The sequence below is a fragment of the Micromys minutus genome (genome assembly GCF_963924665.1).
Source record: "Micromys minutus genome assembly, chromosome: 29".
NCBI lineage: Eukaryota > Metazoa > Chordata > Mammalia > Rodentia > Muridae > Micromys > Micromys minutus.
The window spans coordinates 26,860,873-26,881,377 of NC_137964.1; the positions used below are offsets into that span (position 1 = coordinate 26,860,873).

General features: G+C 45.4%; 1 protein-coding gene across 1 annotated transcript in view; it reads right to left on the reverse strand.

Annotated features, from left to right (window-relative positions):
- The window catches only part of NAA25 (N-alpha-acetyltransferase 25, NatB auxiliary subunit), a 45,967-nt gene extending 29,237 nt beyond the window's left edge, over nucleotides 1-16,730 (reverse strand). Inside the window, exons 1-4 of the mRNA XM_080940483.1 lie at nucleotides 16,658-16,730; nucleotides 6,500-6,585; nucleotides 5,502-5,640; nucleotides 3,519-3,637 (exon numbers count right to left, since the gene is read on the reverse strand). Coding sequence (XP_080796609.1) covers nucleotides 3,519-3,637; nucleotides 5,502-5,640; nucleotides 6,500-6,585; nucleotides 16,658-16,715 — 402 coding nt within the window. The 5' untranslated portion in view covers nucleotides 16,716-16,730. The remainder of the gene's footprint in view (nucleotides 1-3,518; nucleotides 3,638-5,501; nucleotides 5,641-6,499; nucleotides 6,586-16,657) is intronic.
- Nucleotides 16,731-20,505: the final 3,775 nt, after the last annotated feature.

Genomic DNA, 20,505 nt, shown 5'->3' on the forward strand with positions numbered 1-20,505 from the left:
GGCTGCTGACCCAGGTTTGGTTTCCAGCACCCACACGGCGGCTTACAACCTTCCATAATGAATAGATCCAGGGGTATGTATCTATAGCTGCCCTCAGGCACTGTGCACACACACACAATAAAAATAAAAGGAACTGGAGAGATGGCTCAGGTTAAGAGCATGTACATGTTCACCCAGAAGGCCTGAGTTTAATTCCCAACAGCCATGCCAGACAGGTTAGTGGACTGTTTCTCCAGTGCCAGGGATCTGATGATACCTCCTGCACTTTCATGGACATAAGCACATACAAACATGCACATGAATGCACTTAATGAAAGTAACAATATACAGATGAAACACATGCTAGGTGATTACAAGAAAGTTGAGATGACACACGTTGTCCTCCCTCTTTAAGAGAAAATGGGGAAGTATTACTATGAAATCCCCCGGAAAATATCATCTCAGCTGAACCTCAAAGGACTAGGCTGAATATATTTATGATACAGAAACAGGTGAGAAAGTCAACCAATTCTCAGGAGGGAAAATCAGACTTAACAAAATCAGGGAAACTGTGTCATGAGGCTGGAGAGATGGCTCAGTGGTTAAAAGAGCCTGCTGTCTTTCCGAGAAACTGAGTTCCACGGCAACCACAAACAAAAAGATTAAGAGGGCTAGGGACAGCTTAGCACAACACTTAGCAACCAGAAAGCCCTGGGTCCAATCTGTAGAATTACCAAAGAAAGAACCCAAAACCTAGACTTTGCAGGAAGAGTGCATGCCTAGTATTTACAAGGCCCTACATTGAATCTCAGCAACAAACATGAAAGGAAAGAAAACAATTTCATGAGGAAGAAACACAACTACTTTGCTTGTAAATTCTTCAAAAAGAATCCAAAGGGGCTGGAAAAATTATCTTTATAAGTCTGTGTCTTTCCAGGACTGCAAAGAGGGAAGAAAGCCAAAGAGGTGAGGGAAGGTGCACCAGGATGGAGCATGGTGGACAGAGCAGAGACATTCAGGGTGAGGCAGACAGCCCAAGCTGCCTGGAGCTCCCATGTCTAACATTAGGGCTCACATACGCTAGAGGAATGGATGAAAGCTGTTAGAAAGCCAATTTTATATATAATTTAAAAGAAAAATTTTATGTCAGAGATTAAAGACATCTTGATTCTTAGAAATATAAAAATTTAATATAAAATAAGACACAATGTAAATTGAATGTAAAATGAAACCAGCTCTATGCTTAATCTATGGAGTTTTATTTGATCAAACTTAGTAGTAGAGCTACATCCTGTCAAGCATGATGGCTCACTTTTAATCTCAGCACTGGAGAAGCAGAGGCAAGTGGATCTGAGTTTGAGACCAGCCTGGTCTACAGAGTAAGTTCCAGGACAGTGAGAGCTACATAGTAAGACCCTGTGTCTAAGTAAATAAATGCAGACTTTTAAAGAAGTAGGTGTGCAGGCAGAGCCCAATGTCTTATTACTGTGTCTCACAATTGGGGCTAGAACCTCCACTGTTAGGAAGTGAGGAGTGAAGGCTGTTTGTGACACAGTCTGTCGTGTGCATAGCCTGTTATGTGACAGGCTCTAAGTCTACAATGAACATGTAGTGTTATTTGTAACTCCATTAGTGCTGTGCTACAGACATGTGTCTAACAGCCTTGAAGGAAATATCCCCAGAAGAAACTGTGCTAGGGATCCACACCCAGAATGGCGAAGGGCTACTGGAATGCAGCCTTAGCTCTGGGCAGGTGGAGGCAGGAGCAGCAGCCACTGTTCAGGAACACACAGCAAGCCAGAGGCCAGCCTGAGAAATGAAATCTGCTCCCAAAAAACCAAGGGGAAAAAATTTATATGTGTGTTACTGCTGCTAATTGAAGAATATTTCTATTTCACAGTAAAAGAAAACCATAGGGCTAGAGTGACTGCTCAGCAGTTAACAGTGTATGCTCCTCTCCTCTTGCAGAGGACCTGAGTACAATTCCCAGCATCCACATCAGGAGGTCCAGCATCTCCTCTAATTTTAGTTTCAGGGGAGCTAAGGCCCCTGTTTTCAGAGGAAATTAGTACTCATGTGCATAAACCCACACAGACACACACACACACACACACACACACACACACACACACATAAAAAGGAGGTCAGAATAGGGTGTCAGATCCCCTGGACCTGCAATTATAAATGGTTGTGAAATATTACAGGTGTTGGGAACCAAAGCTGTGTCCTCTAAAAGAACAGACTAGTGCTCTTAAATAACTATGTTTGGGCAATAAATAATTCTTATACTTTGAAAACTTTTTTTAAAAAACACTTATTTATTTTATATATGTAAGTACACTGTAGCTGTCTTCAGACACACCAGAAGAGGGCATCGGATCCTATTACAGATGATTGTGAGTCACCATGTGGTTGCTGGGAATTGAACTCAGGACCTCTGGAAAAACTGTCAGTGCTCTTAACCATTGAGCCATTTCTCCAGCCCTACTTTGAAAACGTACATAAAGGAGTATACACATTGATTCTGAGGGAGGATTGTACTTCAGTTTCTTTACTCTACCTGACTTCCTATTGCTACAATGTGATACTGCAAAGAACAAGTTAAAACAAAAACTCAAATTTAAGAAGAGGATTACACACCTGTAATCCCAGCTACTCAGGAAGTTGGAGGCAGAAATATATCAAGTTGAAGGTCTTTCTCTTGCCCAGGCTGCCCACAAACCTCTGATGTTCTTGCCTTCACTTCCAGAGTGCTGGGCTCACAGGCATGCACAACCATGTCCAGCCCACACTCTGCTGGACCCAGAGCCCTGCGTACCCTAGGCAAGCACTCCACTGACTTGAGCTATATCCCCAGCCCTTGTGCAATTTCTAAAGGGCTGAGAATATAGCCAGGAGTAATGTCTACCTAGCATGTATTCCCTGTGTTTAACCCACCATGGCTCCTCAAAACAGTTAAGTGGGTAAATATTTGCATAGCATAGCTACTTGGAGCTTCGAAGCCCGAATTTTATTTTCCTGGAATATCAGCTTTATCCAGAAACCAGTTCAAATTTGTGTCCAAAAAAGACTCCATCAAATGTAAACCAAGAATCCCTAAAATAAGATCATTGGAAATAAGCCACCTCTGGCAATCATTGCGATGAAAAACTTAGGCCAGGGGAACTTCTACCCTGGTGAATTTATTAAACTGTTAGAAAGCTTAAACAGCTCAACTAACTGGCTATAAACTTACTTTAGAATGCTGTCTGCCTATCTGTTCGCTGTGCTCTGGGACTTCTGCCCATTCATTTTCTGGAACCCTAACAGCAATGTCACCCAGGAGAGCAATCTGGAGTTGACACTAAACCAAAGCAAACACACCAGCAGCCAGCCAGAGACACGCTTCCCCAAGTAAAAAGCATTTCAAAACCCTGAACAATATGTAACTGGCTCACCAACACACACACACACACACCCCCACACACACACCCCACACACACACCCACACACACACACCCCACAGACTTTATGCCACACCACAACTCAGGGTGTGTTACCTGCTGCATCTTCTTGTACTCGCCCACTCTGGCATAGGCCATGAAGAGGTGAGAGTGATACTCCTCGCTGTTGGGAACTTTCTTCACAGCCGCTTCATAGAGCTTGGTGACTAACTCCGCTAAGAGGAAGAGAAGCAAGATTCGATGATGCTTCCGTGAGAAAAAATCCTAATGCTCTAAGTTTCCTGTTTGGTTAAATGAGTTCTCAACCTTCCTAATGCTGAGAGCAATTAAAACAGTTCCTCGTGTTGTGGCAAACCCCAACCATAAAATCACTTCATTGCTACTTCCGAACTACACTTTTGCTACTATTATGGATGGCAATATAAATATCTAGTATTCAGAATATCTGAAATTCAACCCCAAGAGTCCCAACCCACAGGTTAAGAAGTGCTGGGTTAAAGGGCTCCTCCTGCCCCATCTGATCCCTGCTTGTGCTTCCAAACTCTCTCTCCCCCAGCCCTTCACTGTGCAGTGAGACCAATTGTAGTTCCCCGGGGTGCCCTAATGTTATCATGTGCTGAACGTCCATACTTCTCCTACAGCCCAGACTCCTGTCCTCCCTTCCCCTCAGTAAGCCTCACTGAAGTAACCAGCTCCAGTCAGTCTTCCCTGCAGGCCCCGCCCTAATAGTCTAATTCTCCACCCCAGTTTGATCTGTCCCTTCGGATGTGTTGAACTCCCACTGAAAGAGAAGGCGTCTATCACAGCATTTACTGATTGACATCAGATACAGCAAGGCATGGCAGCTCTCACCTGTGAGCCTTCGGAAGGACACAGCAAGTTCAAGGTCTGCATGGCTTTTGACTCAAATCAAGGCTATTCTGGCCTAGTTAGGCAGACCCATCTCAACATAAAAAACACACTAAGGACTAGAAGTGCAGTTTAGGGGGCTTAGTGCTTGCCTAGCATGTGTGAGGCCCCTGGTTTGATCCCCAATACCACGGAAATAGTCAATATTGGCTTCTTCAGCTTCACACAAACAAGTGCTCTCTGATACATACAATTCTACTCCTAGCTGTGGTAGCCTTATGGAATGAGTATCTCCTGGCAATGTGAACATCAGCCTAGAAATGAATTACACAGAAGCACACAGCACAGACCCAGTACCAGGAAACCCAAGATAAACTAAGAGGGCCTTGTTACTGCCGACAATAAGACAGAGATCTGAAGCCAGCAGAGGGCACAGGTGCGGTTCAGGAGTAGAGGGATTGTCCATCTTGGGTAAAGAAGAGGCTAAGAGGGAGGGGCAACAAGCAAGTCCATCAAAGTCATTGGGGAGGGCAAGTGCTCCCTGGGGAGGCTGTCCCAGTGTCAACCTCGCTCTGGTCCATTCTGCCTTTCCACTGCTGAGGGTAAATGGGGCACAGCGGACGTGGCCAGACCTTAACTCCTCCTACCAAGGGTTCAAGGGCTGAACTCAGGCCGTCAGTCTGTATGGCAGTTTCTACCTTCTGAGTCATCTTACCAGCCCAACAATATTCTACTTCTTAAATACAGGGTGGCTTCATGAGTATTTATTATGACTCATTAACCTTAATAGAATAGTATATAAACAATGTAAATAATATTTATAAAACAATATATCTCATAATAAAATACTTAAGAAATCCAAACAAGACTGACGTGGTGGTGCATGTCTTTAATCCCAGCAGCCAAGGAGCCAAAGGCAGGTGGATCTCTTGAGTTCTAGGCCAGCCAGAACTACATAAACCCTATCTCAGAAAGAAAGAAAGAGAGGGTGAGGAAGACACACACACACACACACAGAGAGAGAGAGAGAGAGAGAGAGAGAGAGAGAGAGAGAGAGAGAGAGAGAGAGAGAGAGAGAGAGAGATGAGGGAGGGAAGAAAAAGAAAGGAGGAAATTAACTCATGCTGACTCTCATTCCAATAACTATCCTGGCGACACTCTTCAGTCCACAACCAATACATTCATCTCTACTGTCATCCACGAGTCAGGGGTGATGGGGAAGTCACATACGTCGGTGCATCTCTCGGTAGAGGATCGTCAGGGCCTGCAGGGAGTTGTCATCTGTGGGTTCAAGGGCAGCCACCTCCTGAGCCAAGGTGAAGGCTTCCTCCTGTTTCCCGGTTCTCTGTAAGCCAATCGCCTTGAGAACCTGACACAGGAACAGAAAGAAAGGCTAAGGTGGAAAAAGGATGTGCTGATCTGCACCTGGGCCTCACAGCCATGAGGGCGAGAGGGTGAGCCTGGTAAAGTGCTCCCTGAAGCACTACAGCTGAGTCAGATGTCCACCATGTGCTCCTAACCCAGTGCTGGGAAGGTAGAGGCCAGCCAGTCTAGCATAGTTGGCATGTTCCACACCAGTGTGACTGTCTCAAAATAAATAAACAAACAGGTTTGACTGAAGAACTGGAGTTAAGAGCACTTGTTGGTCTATAATGCCGACCAAACTGGATCCCAGCACTCATGTTACAACTTCTGTGACTCCAGCTCTAAGTGACCTGATGCCCGTCTAGTCTCCATGGCCATGGGTGTGAGAGGTGGGGGCATAGACACACAGACACACATAATAACATTTTTGTTTGTTTTTGATTTTTTGAGACAGGGTTTCTCCACGTAGCCCAGGCTGTGCTAGAATTCTATAGACCAGGCTGTCCTTGAACTCGGAGATCTCTGCCTGACTGCCTCCCAAGTGCTAGGATTAAAGGTATGTGCCACCGCTGCCAGACTATAAAATTTTTAAACTGTCACCTGTGCCTCTACCTGTACTCACATGTGCACAAAAACCCATGTGCAAACAAAAAGAAATATAACATTACAAATACAACTCACAACTGGACATTGGGGCCACAACTCACAGGCCAACACCGGGAAGACAGAAGCAGGTAGATCTCGCTCTAAATCTGAGGTCAGTCTGGTCTACATGGCTAGCCTGAGCTATTTAGAGACTCTGCCTCAAAAAAAATCTGTACAATATAACCCACACATGAGTAACTACAGGGCAATGCAATTACCTTCGCACAGTGAAGATCCTTGTGCTTCTTCAACAGTTTATCAGCTTGCTGAATTGCCATTTTATTATTTCCATTATCAAGATAATCTATGAAAAAAATCAGTTATCATAATCATCCACCATCAAACACAAGAAATACAAGTTTTCTTTGAGATCTTCAGAAAGTACCTTAATTTTTTATTTAAAACATTATGCCAGAAGCTGGGAATGGTAGCTCACAACTTTAATCCCAGCACTTGGATCTCTGAGTTCGAGGCCAGCCTGATCTTCAGAGCAAGTTCTAGGACAGTCAGAGCTACACTGAGAAACTCTGTTTCGAAAAACAAAACAAAAATCAACCAAACAAATGAAGCCAAGACTTCACACCAAGGGCTTCTGATGGTCCTTCTGTTGCTACTCAGCACCACCCTAGCATGTACTAATTAAACTTTTCTATTAAAAAGGGAAAACAGGCTGGAGAGGTGGCTCCATGGTAGGAGCTTGCAGTTTATGCAGAGGACCGAGTTTACTTTCCAGCTCCCTGGTGGCAGAGCTCACAGTCACCAAGTCCCCTCTTCCCCACATGCTTTTTTTTTTTTTTTTTTTTTTTGGAGATTTTACTTATTTCATGTGTGTGGGTGTTTTGCCTGCATGTATGTCTGTGTTCCAGGTGTATGCCATGCCAGAGAAGGTCAGAAGAGAGCACTGGATCCCCTGAAATTCCATGTAGGTGCTGGGAACTGAACTTGGGTTCTCTGGAAGAACAAGTGTTCTTAACCACTGAGCAATCTCCACCCTGAATTTTTTTTTTTTTTAATCTATGGGAAAACAGTGAGTGGTTAAAAGCTAAAATACCTTTAAACAATAAGGTTGGAATTTTAAAAATCTTTTTAAAAAAACATTTAGTATGAGTGCATGCATGTACAATCTGCATACCAGAGATGCCATTAGATCCCAATATAGATGGTTGGTTGTGAGCCACCATGTGGCAACTGCGAACTGAACTTGTCCTCTGGAAAAGCATTCAGTACTCTTAACCCCTAGCCATCTCTCCATTCCCACTTAATGTTTTGTTTTTAAAGGAATCCTTAGGGCCAGCAAGATGGCTGAGCAGGTGCAGGCACACACCACTGAGCCTGATTACCCAAGTTAGAACCTGACGACCGGCAGGGTGGGAGACAATCAACTCCCAAAGTGGCCTTCTAACCTCAGGTGTGCAGTACACACCACACAGTAAGAACATAAATGTAAAAGTACATTTGTAAATTACTCGTTTTAATGTTCAAGCTTCAAAGCTTCGGTGGACCAAGTCTCTCCAATAAAAGATCAATATTTATTTTGCCTTGAAAATCTAATGCAGTTAAAAAAAAATAATAATAATAAGGGTCATTTTACCCAAAAGCCTAGGGGAGGAGAGAGGAAGCAGGCAGGGTGTGAGGAACACCAGCCAAAACCAAAACAAGGTTTTGCTGTGAGGAACCAAAACTATCTGCCCATTTAAAACCAATGCTTAGGGGCTGGAGAGATGGCTCAGTGGTTAAGAGCACTGACTGTTCTTCCAGAGGTCCTGAGTTCAATTCCCAGCAACTATACAGAGACTCACAACCATCTGTAATGTGATCTTGGTACCCTCTTCTGGAGTACAGGCATATATTCAGACAGAACACTGTACACATAATAAATAAACTAAAACAAATCGATGTTAGTGTGTATGTGGGTGTAAGAAATGACACGTTGGTATGATTACCACAGTCAGGTGCTCCACAGCTTCACACAGGTACCAGCCACTCCTGTGCAGTCAGCACACTATATGGGAATTCTAGACCCAGTTGTCCATGTGACTGCACAGGTTGTATCCCCCATGTCTCTCTTCCCTCCTCCTCCACATCCTACAACACTGCCGTACTCTTTTTATGTGCTCCTTGTACAAGGCCAGACAGGCAAGCTTTCCTTTGTGTCTGGCCTATGCCACTCAGCAGTGACCTCCAGGAAGTCACAATGCCCTATCCCCCTTTTGTCAAAGGCTCGACAGTATTTCACTGTGTGAATTTGTATAGCTTAAGGTCTGCATCCACACACTCTCGTTAATGAAAATCAGTGTTTTGGGGGTAGAGGAGGGTGCTCCAGACAATTCTTATTTATTTTTTTAGTCTTGTATGTGTGGGTGTTCTGCCTGCATTTGTATGGCTGGTGGCATCAGAGGCCAGAAGAGGATGTTGGAGCTCTTGACACTAGAGTTACAAACAGTTGTGAACTGCCATGGAGGTGCTGGGGATCGAACCCAGATCCTCTAAAGAGCAGTAATTGCTCCTAACTGCTAAACCACTTCTAGCCCATTTACTAAAACATTTAGCAGCTATGTGAACACAAGAGATCTGTCTTCAGTGCACTCACTACTGATGAGCAGCAGTAATGCAAACTAAAAAGGACGAGGCACTTTATTCTGTGGGGAAGGTCAGAGACAGCCCAGCGCTAACCAGCAGCTCTTCCCATCACAGCCCAGTGCTGCTGTCAGTCCAAGTCAGTGAAAGGGAAAGGGCCCTGAACTCACTGAGATCGTCTTGCCTCAGACTCCAAAATGCTGAGATTACAGGTGCTAGCTGTGTAACACCCCACCTGCCCCCACTTTCATCCCAGACCTCAGTTTAGGATTATAAAGTGAGTGTGAGGCCAGCTACAGAGCAAGGCCTTTTTTTTTTTTAAAGTAGACTTTCTCTTAGCCTTGTCAACTTTGATGAGCTCAAACTCATCAAATCATTAGGGTGGTTATTTGATAAACAATCAAACCTGGGATCAGGACTAAGGATATTTCTCTATCACTCTAAAGGGGACATGGCTATAATACCCTGTACCAGCTTGCCCGTGGCCTCAACTCTGAGAAGGGGCTCCTCTGGGGTGATGTGCTGAAATCCTATCTAAACCACAGAACTGCAGCCCATCCCAGTGTGGACATTTGACCTAACCTGGGTAAATCAGGTTTCTTCCTGATAACCAGAAGCTACAACTCTGGGAGCCCCAGAAAGCCGTGGGCAGCCCCAGATGAAAAAGCCTATGTGTATGAGTCTTAGGCTATTAGCGGTCCATTCAGAAGCTTCAGAGGATATAAGCAGGATGATGAGGACAAAGAACATGCCACCCTGCCCATTAGTGCAAGAAATAAAATAAAAACAGAAAACCTCCCTCTATCCAAAACCCCCCGAGAGTGGGCTGGAGTGAATACTGTTCTTGCCCAGGACCAGAGTACAGTTCTTGTACCAACATGACAGCTCACAATTACCTAAAACTCCAGCTCCAGGGCATCCGGCACCTTCTTCAGATCTCCCTGGGCACTGCACACAAGAAGTATTATACCCTCACAGACACACAGAAATACACTTTAGAAAATGCAAGAACTTGGAAGGAAGAAGCCACCCTGATAAAGTCTATGGGGAGAGGCTGCCCAGGGACCCTTCTCTGCCCACAAATTATAAAGCCAACAGGTCTGCCCTGAAGAATGCAATTAATGAGCCAAAGGAAATGAGTGTGAAGAACCCAGCAGAGAAGATAAGCTATCCAGAAGAGAGCAAGAGGCTGAGACCCAGGCACTCCACTCCACCCTCAGTCCCCATCTGGGACTCTGGGAAGCTAACTGGAGCTGCTGTCTGAGTTTCTGTTCCCTGCGACACAGTGGCATTACAGTTGGCCAAATATCAAACCCTCCATTCCAGTGCTTGGGCAAAGACTGATTAATTGGCCTCTTCTTTGGGAAAAGTTCGTTTTCAATTTCTAATATAAATTACATAGCCCTTAAACAAAGCAGGCCAGTAAATATGATATCCTAAGTTAGTAAGTCTTTTTAAGTTATTCAAGGGTAACTGTGGTTTGGCTGGGAATTGTTGCTATCTCCTTAGTAAGAGAACCCTGACAAATTAGCCTCCCAGAAGTCAGGCAGAAGAGAAAGCGTCACAGGGCAAGGTAAGCACCAGCCCAAAGGAAAACATTCTTTTGGGTAGGTGATCCCCCAAGAGAACTCTAGAGTCCAGCAAGAGCCCCAGAGAGGACTAGAACGTTCCTGATGGCTTTTCTGTGGCTAGCTTGGCCCCACTATGCCTTCTCTTACCTTCTCACTAGTATCTTTCCTGTTTTTTTGTCTCTTTTAATGAAAGATGCAGACAGGAAGTTAGTGACATTTTGTTTTCCTTGTTTCCTACCAGCAAGAGACACAAGTCTGTCACTGATAAGGATACATATTATAATTATTGGGGAGGGGGTGACAGATTTATGCATGTACCCTAGGCAGAACTATGTAACCAAAATGACCTTAAACTTTTTTTTCTTTTGTTCCTGGTTATTTACCTTTTTCTTTTCTTTTTAAGATTTATTTATTTCATGTATGTGAATACACTGTTGCTGTCTTCAGACACCCAAGAAGAAGGCATTAGATCCCATTACAGATGGTTGTGAGCCACCATGTGCTTACTGGAAATTGAACTCAGGACCTCTGCAAGAGCAGTCAGTGCTCTAACCACTGAGCAATCTCTCCAGCCCCATTTTCTTTCCTTTTTGAAACAGGGTCTCTATGTAACCTTGGCTAGGTGGAACTTGCTATGTACACCAACCAGGCTGGCCTTGAATTCACAGAGCTCTACCTACCTGTACCTTCCAAGTACTGGATTAAAGAGAAAAAAATATTATACCTATGCATTTATTTGTGTGTGTGTGGAATACACATGTGCCACAGTGTGAGTTGAAAGCCAGCCTGGTCTATAGTAATTCCAGGCTAGCCAGGGCCAAAAACAACAAACAAATAAAATAAAATGCCAGCCTGGCATGGTGGTGCACGCCTGCCATTCCAGCAATCAGGAAGATGAGCCAGCATAGACTATAGAACAAGACTATCTCAATGACAATGACAAAAAAATATCTCCATGTGGCCTAGCCCGTCGTTTGCCCCTTTAAGCCATTCCCCATGCCTTGCCCACTTTGGTGAACTATATATATCTATCCTCTCAAACTGAGCCAACAGCCTTGCCACCTTTTAAAAAGCAGGCAGAGGGGCTAGAGGAATAGCTCAATGCGCAAGAGCACTGGCTGCTCACCCACAAGACTGGGATTTGATGGCCCTTACAACCAGCTCAACTCCAGGGACTCTGACATCTCACTTCCAGTCACCAGGTAAGCATGTGCAGACACACGCAGACAAAACACCTGAGCACATTCAATAATAACAATGAAAGTGCAATAAACAAATCTAAACCTTTTTCCCACCCAGTATTCTGAGCTTTTCTTAGAACACAAGTCTGATGAGGAAACACAAGTGCTTCCTCTGGCCTTTGAAACCAGAACAAGAGCTCAGCCATGTACAACCCCAGCATTCCAGTAGTGGAGGCAGTGATGTCAGGAGTGGAGGGTCTTCCCTGGCTACAAACTAGTGTGTGGTTACCCTGAGCTACATGACTGATAAAGAGAAATGAAAGGGCGAACCTCTCAAAAGAAAACAAGTTTCCTGCTCCTTCAAAGAACTTCCAAGACCCTATCCCTCTGCTGTCTGGTTCCACCTCTACTCTAGCACCTCCTGTAGAGGAACTCAATCCAGTAACAGGCAGCTCTGGCAAGAAATCACATCCAAAGACCCAGGACTGTGTGGTCTGGCTAGAATGCAGACATGCCATACACAACGAAGGTAAGTTTGCAAAATGATGCAGCCATGTTTGAAAGTGATGTCTAATAGAGAGGCAGACAAATTGACAAATCAGAGAAAGATCTGACAGAATGAGTTAAAGATAGGATATGCCCAACTCTCAAGAGAACAGCACAGGAAAGAGTGAGAGAGAGAGAGACAGGGAGAAGGAAAAGAGAGGGAAGGAGAGAGGAAGAGGGAAAAGGAGAAAGAGAAAGAGAAGAATGAGAAAGAGAGAAAGAGTGAGCTCAAGAGCAGTTTTACTGGGACAAGTTTACAGGGACAAGTAGCAGGTGAAGGCAGAACGACAAGGAGCCAGATGATTAGAACAGGCTGCCAGAGTTAGTCTGAGGTCCAGCAGAGCAATTCAGTGAGAAGCTAGTTTGAATCAGTCAGCTTGAAGGAGTTTGTGTCAGAACAGCTGAATTGAACCAGCTGGCCAGAGTTCAAAAAGAACGAGAAAAGGTGACTCATTCAGCAATAAGACTCCATGATGGCAATTCATCTGGTGAATAAAAGTTATAACTACAGTGACTGAAGAGATTTCACTTAAGAGCACTGACTGTTCTTCCAGAGGTCCTGAGTTCAACTCCCAGCAACACATGGTGACTCACAACCAATGGGATCTGATGCCCTCTTCTGGTGTGTCTGAAGAGAACCACTGTACTCATATGCATAAAATAAATAAAGTTCTGGTATGATGGCATACACCTTTGATCACAGCACTCAGGAGGCAGATGCAGATGGATCTCAATGAGTTCAAGGCTAGCTTGGTCTACAAATCAAATTCCAGGACTCCTGTTAACACTCAGAGTTAACAGGATCCCATGTGAAATTTTTTCCAAAAACTGTCTTCTCTCCGCGTCCCCACTGCTGAAGATGACCCAATGGCATACACACACTGGACAGACACTACCACTGAGCTACATCACTATGTAGAAATGGCTTTTGGAGTATTTATATTTTCACTACAGAAGAAAGGATGTTGGGTGTTTTTGTTTTGTGTTATTTTAACACACTCTTCCACAGAAAGTCAAACAGGCTGGCATAGCTCAGAAGGTAAAGTGCTGGTTGTGCAAAAGATGAGAGCTGAGTTTACCGCAGAACCAAGTAATAAGGATGGATCGCATTTGTGATCCCTGTGCTGGGGAGGCAGAGACAAGTTGGTCCCTGGGAGTCTCAACCAATCTAGGCTACCTGACAAGTGCTAGACCAAAGAGTCAAAAAAACAAGGTAGAATGCCTGAAGAATGACACCAAACGCTAACCTCTGGTTTTTTTCTAATGAGCTAGAGCAGAATAATTACCTGCCCTATGGTTTGACTAGACACCCAAGGGAAACATCCTAACTCATCAATGAAGCAGCGTCACTGAAGAGTCTGCTGTAATCATGCTAAACCTGACCCTATCTAAGACAAAACTGAAATGCAGAACAGATTAGAACAAAGAATTTTGTGTGTCCAAGTGTGTGTTCACAGGTTGGTGCTGTGCATATGAAAGTCAGAGGACAACTTCCCAGAGAAGGCTCTCTCCTAACACCATGTGGGTTCCCAATGCCTTTGTGCACTGAGCCATCTCACAGCCATAATAGGCCAACATAGGCAAGAACAGCAGAATAAAAAGCGTCAGGTTCCCCAACTCCAACAAAAGTCAACTGGTGAACTAGCAAGAGGTTATTTCAAAGAGAGGAGAATGGCTCCTGGCACTAGCCTTTAATCCCAACACTCACAGACCAAGACAGGAAGGTCTTGAGTTTGAGACCAGCAGGAGCAATTTCGGGAGCTCCAGGCCAATATGGACAATAGAAAAGTCTGTGTTCAACCCCAGCCCTACATTACAACTCACTCCTTACAACCTGAGCCAGAAACTGTTAAGCATTCAGTTCCCTACAGTGACTAGCTCTCAGTTAACACTGAACATCAATCTGTGGCTGAGCTCCATGCTGATGAGCATGCTCATGGGTCAGCTAGTAGTGTCTGGATTTAAGGATTAGCAGTTGATTAGGAGCATCAATGTATTTGAACAACAAAATTCAGGAGCTGTAAATACAAAGCTTTAGCAAGACCTATCCACTTTATATTAGCCCCTCAGAAGCCCTCCTCCACTCTCTACCAGCTGTAACAAAAGCCACATAATTCACACTTCACTTTGAGAATATGACCCATCACTTCTGATTAATAAATGTAGCCTGATGTTTGGCAATGTGAAATAGTGCCTTTTATTGAACAATTCAAAATGCTATTAACTGTAACTGAACATGAGACCAACATGTTGCATTCCCGTTGGGTTTCAAGAACAATGTTATAAATCTAATTATTCTTAAAAAGGTTTTAGTCTTTTTATAGAAGACTTTTCAGAAAAAGGAGAAGTCAACAGGCGGTGTCTGTTTAAGGATGTGATTCTTAACCATAAGCTCTTTATTTAGGTTTTACTTTCTATTACCCAGAAGCAGGAGAGCTGCAAGCCAGAGAGACAAGCCTGGTCCACACGGGGACTGCAAAGGCAGGATGTGAAGCAATGGGGAAGTCTGGGTCTTCTTTCTGCTAGCCCCCACCCACCTCTGCAATCTTAGATGAATCAAAGTGGTTAGGACAGTGAACCTAGAGTTCGAATCCAAGTCCAGGATGTATTAGAGCTAGATAAATCACATAAGAGCAATAAGCTTGCTGCTGCTCTAGCTGTTTAAGTGTGTGTGTGTGTGTGTGTGTGTGTGTGTGTGTAAAGCTCAAGAGCACTGACTGAACTCATTATGATTATCCACTGCACAGGGTCATTACTGCTAGAATCAGGTAATGGGAAGGTAAGCCATTAAGCCATTACACAACACATAACCTAGGGCTGTTGAGATGGTTCAGCAGGTGAGGGAGAGGGTGCTTGCAACCATTCCTGACAACCTTTATGATGTCCCAGAACTTTTATGATAGGGAAGAACCAACTCCCTCTTGCATGGTGTCCTCTGAACTCTATCTACAGGCACACAATACCATTCCTGTGACCACACCCCACCACACACATCCAAAAAAAAAAAATTCTTCAACAAATGTAATTTTTAAAAAATGCCATTAAACACACATAAGTGTGGTTAGGCACAGAGCCACGTGCCTGTAATCCCAACAGTCGGGAGGCAGAAGCAGGATAGCTGAAAGGTTGAGTAAGGCTGGTCTACATAAGAAGTTCAGGACCTGGTGGTGAAATCTTGTCTTAAAAACAGGAGCAGCTAGGCCTGGTGACCCACATCTTTAATCCCAGAACTCAAAAGGCAGAAAGCCTTCCATTTCTTTGAGCTCCATGCCAGTCAAGGCTACACAGTGAGGTCCTGCCCCAGTCCCAGCACCCACATCCTGGCTTACAATGGTCTGTAACTACAGTTCCAGGGCATCCTGATGCCCTCCTCTTGAAGCACCAGGAACGCACGTGGTGCACAGACATCAAACTGACAAAACCCCAGAGATGTACCAATTTGATAGAGAAACAAGCCAAGAGGGGGTTAAAGAAAACCCTAAAAACAAAAGAGGCCAAAAAGCATAGCCACACTGAAAACGTGAGGTCTACTGTAACACACAAAAAAAAAAAAAAAAAAAAAAAAAATCACTGACCTTGATAAAGCTTCCTTCCTCATCATTACCTGAGTGAGAAAAGACTGTACAAGCATGGGGGGGGGGCGGGGGGCGGGAGAGCACTACTTCCAATAACAGAACATCTCACTTATTGCAAAGTGTTTCTCTCTGACTCGATTTTGTGATTCTTTTATTCTACTACGGTGGGAAAATGACAATAAGGTACACCTTAAAGCCTGTGGGTTTGGGATGCGCGCCGTGGAGATGGATCCACTAAGTACAAGGAAGACAAGCTGCAGAGAAAAACCTCAGACACAGTGCTGAAAGAAAAACCCTTCCAGCAGCCTGGCCGGCCGATCCAACGACACCAGCTACTGCCATCTCTTCCACGCTATTCTGGGCCCGCGACCCCCTCCCCCCGCCTCCCACGTGTGCCCAGAGCAGCTGTTCCTGCACTGAGCAGCATCAGGATGGGGCTCGATCTGAGTGACCTTGCATCAGCCCCTTCCCTTCTCTGAGCCTCAGTTTCTCCCCGTGCACGCAACTACATTCTGTAAGACAACCCCCGGATCCTCATCCTCGTAAACAGAGCCACCATCACTGGGGCATCTCCCCTCAGGAAGGCGCTCCCACCGTCACGCCGGAGCCGGTTGTCACCTGCAAAAAAGCCCGCGGGGCTCCTCGGGAGCGGCTGGAATAAGGCAACTTGGTGGTAGCGTTGGTGTCCAAGCACTGGCGCGATCCGCGTAGCCTGACAGGTGCGCACCCACCGTTGTCGCCTCAGGGACCAGCAACGCCGGGCCGGCGTATAAGCGAGGCCGAGGCTGCGGCCTACCGCCCCGCGCGGTCCGCCCCCTCGCCGCGCCGCACCGCGTGCGCCCCCAGCGGCCCTCCTGGGCCTTCGCCCGGGCCAGAAAAGGTCTCGGCTTGCCGCGGTGGCTAACAGGCAGGCTCCGGGTACTCACCGTAAATGGGCCGGAGGCGCCGGTCGTTAGGGTCCTGCACATGGCCCCGCGTCGCCATGATGACAAGCGCAGAACCCGCAATGCGCACGCGCTGGGCAGGCCCCCGGGAAGGGTCGGTTAAAGGGCCAGCGCCGATCTCGCTGATATATCGCGATAGTGGAGGGAGTTACAACCGAGTGCGCCTGCGTGGAAAGGGAGGCGAGCCTCCCCTTTAATTGGCGCTGTGGTTTGATTTTGCCCGAGGAATGATCTGGACCCCAGGGGCGATTGTTGCTGGCGAAGGCTTTTTCCCAGTGCGAGGGAAAGGCGTGGAAAGCGAAAGTGCGGTTTAATCCCACAGACTTTACATCTTGAAGAACCAGTTGGTTTTGGCCGGGACTGTGGAGCAACCAGGAACTTACTGAGTGTGAGCCCTGGGACCGTGCTTACCCAACAGTGAAACTAGAAAAAGCTTACGAGCCCTCCTCCACCCTTCCCTGAACTCAGTTCTGTGCGTGTCTAGGCACTAGTGCAAGCTGTTTAAGTAGATGTTTTTAATATTCACACGGCGCTAGACGCTATCATTACCTTTCTTTTTACTGATTGATTCGCACAGCCCAGGGTTATGAGTGCCGAATAGGCGGCAAGAGTGGCAAGGAGCTAAAGGTACCACACTTTTAATCCCAATACTCAGGAAGCAAAGGCAGTCGGATCTCCGTGAGTTCGAGGTTAGCCTGGTCTACATAGTGAGTTCCAGGACAGCCAAGGCTATGTAGAGACCCTGTCTAAATAAAAAGGTTCTCCCACAGGGTGGTTGCCTGCCCTATTTGCTGGCATTCCTCTTTGCACCAATAATTTTGCCCTCAGTTCCTCTCCAGCAGCATGTAAATGGACTTGACTTTTGTAACACTTTCACAGACCGGTGAATCTAGTACCTTTTTTTCAAAACCACCAAGAAGTGGTGTGTAGGGTGAATATCTGTAACTACGCACTGAAGAAGCTTGGGTAAGAAGCTAGTAAGAGCCAGACTGGGATAGCTACATAGTAGGACTCTCTCGAAAATAGAGGGAGAAGAAATGATACATGTTTGAGCTGATTTAGTTTAGGGATTTTTTAAACATTACACATTGTATACATGTATTCCGACTATACATAGTATCCGGCACAGATGTATAAAGGCAGAACATTGGTTATTTCACGTGTATTTCTGTGTATATGTGTGTGGGCACCCCAATACCCAGTGAAAGTGTGCAATCAGTTTGCTTCCACAACCACAGTGGTTCTCAACCTGCGGGTCATGACCCCCATGAGGCCATATAGCAGATGTTTACATTACAACTGGTAACATTAGCAAAGTTACAGTTATGAAGTAGCAAGGAAATAATTTGATGGGGGGGGGGGGGGGGCTGGGTCACCACAACATGAGAACCTGTTTGAAGGTTGCAAACCACTGCTACAATGTGAAAGCTGATTATATCATTTAGAAACAACAGAGAAAAATGAGGTCTGGCAGCAGACTCTAGTCCCAACGTGGGAGGCAGAGGCAGGCAGATCTCTGAGGTTCTAGGCCAGCCTGGTCTACAAAGTGAGTTCCAGGACAGCCAGGCTACATAGAGAAATACTGTCTCAAAAAAACAGAGGGAGAAGGAAGTAAGACAAACCACGACTTTCTATATCTCTGGTTCCAGGGAAGCTGAGGCTCTCTTTTGGCCTCCTAGCACTGCATACAGATGCTGCACAGTTGTACATGCAGACAAAATGTGCACACACATCAATGTCTTTAATTAAAATTTTACAAAACACACAGGGCGCTGGAGGGATGGCTCAGCGGTTAAGAGCACTGGCTGCTCTTCCAGAGGTCCTGAGTTCAATTCCCAGCAACCACATGGTGGCTCACAACCATCTGTAATGGGATCCACCCTCTTTTGGTGTGTCTGAAGACAGCTACAGTGTATTCATATACCTAAAATAAATAAATAAATAAATAAAAGCATCTAAAAAAAAAAAAACCCAAAAAACAAAAAACAAACACACATCTGAATCAGCACATACACAGAAGACTTGCCCAGGCTCAGAATTTTTAACTACATAGATCTGGGCAGTACTCATAATGTTTTCGGTATTTTTGTATGTATGCATACATGTGTGTAGGGGTGAGTACCTGAAGAGGAGAGAGAAGGTGTCCATTGTCCTGCTCTCTCATTTCTCATCTCATTTACCTGAGATGGGGCCTCTCAACTAAACTTGGATCGGGCTATTTTTCAGCTGAACTGGTAGCCAACAAGCTTCTTCAGTCCTCTATTCGGCTCCCAACCCCACACTAATTGCTTGGGTTAAAGCTACACTAAGGCAAGCCCAGCCTTTCCCATGAGTGTTCAGGATCAGAAGCCAACATTTCATGCTTGCTTATCAAGAAGCTCCTACCCATAGAGCCAGCTCCCTGCCCTATTTTTTTTTTTGTCTGTATGTACAGGTGCACACTTACATGTCTATGTACTGAATATGTGCATGGAGCTATTAGAGGCTACAAGAGTGTACCAGATTCCTGGACATGAGTTACAGTACATTTCAAGCCACAGACTGACTGCTGGGGACCAGACTTTTATCCTCCGGAAGAGCAAACAGTGCTCATAGCTGCTGAGCACTCCAGCCTCTTGTGTTGGATTTTTGAGACAGGGTCTCACATAACTTAGGCTATCCTCAAAGTCCTGATCTTCTTGCCTCAACTTCCTCAATTCTTGGAGTACAGTTGTATGCCAGTATACTTGGTGGGTGCCCTATTGTTGGTTTGATTTTTGTGGACCAGGATATTGGACCTGGACCCTCATGCATGCTGGGAAAATATTCTACCACTGCATGGCATGCCTAACACTGTTTTACTTTTGATTTTTAGACAGGGTCCTACAAGTTGTCCACAATGACCTCGAACTCCCTCTGCATGTGTAACTTTATTCACCATGTGTCTGAAATTCAGATTTAACAGGTCATCCTTGTTTGCAATTGCTAAGTCAGCACAGTACAACCTTAGGGGCTTATCTCACGGTTTCATCCCTTTCAAAATTCCACTAGTGGGTTGGAGAGGTCATGAGTTCAATTCCCATCAACCACATGGTAGCTCACAACCATCTGTAATTGGATCAGATTCCTTCTTCTGGTGTGTCAAGGACAGTGTGGTCATAAGCATGTGTGTCATATACATAAAATAAATAAATCTAAAAAAATCCCATGAACAAAGCTAAGCTTGGTGCCACAAGTCTGTAAGCACATTACTCAGCAGGCAGAGGAAGGAAGACCAATATCTAAAACAAAGAGATCCTGCCTAAGAGTAGTTAAAAGCACAGGCTGGTCATATGGAGGACCCAGGTTCAAGTCCCAGCACCTACACTGTGTTAGCTTACAACCACCAGTAGCTCTACTTCTGAGTTATCTGATGCCCTCATGATCTCTATGTGCACTGTACACACAGTGCACAGAAACTCGTAAATACAGCTGCCGCTGCATATCCTTGACCTGAATATGGCTGGGCTCAGACAGGGGAGAGGAGGGAGGAGGCGAGGATTCTCAAAGGAACACCAGTGGTAGGGTCTGCCTTTGATCCCGGCACTGGGGGCACAGCCTGGTCTGTGGACTGAGTTCTATGATAGCCAGAGTTACATGGAGAAACTATGACTCTAAAAAAAAAAAAAAAAAAGAAAGAAAGAAAGAAAAGAATTTGACGAGTGGAAAAACCCACTACTTTGGGGTGTAGGGAGAGGGAGGGTGGAGCTGAGCTGGTTCTTGGCCAGACCTATGGGCTCTCAGCTTTGTCTTTTCTGTTACCTCGGTTGTCAGTGCTCCCCAGAAACATGGCCTGGCTGGGCAGCTAGCCC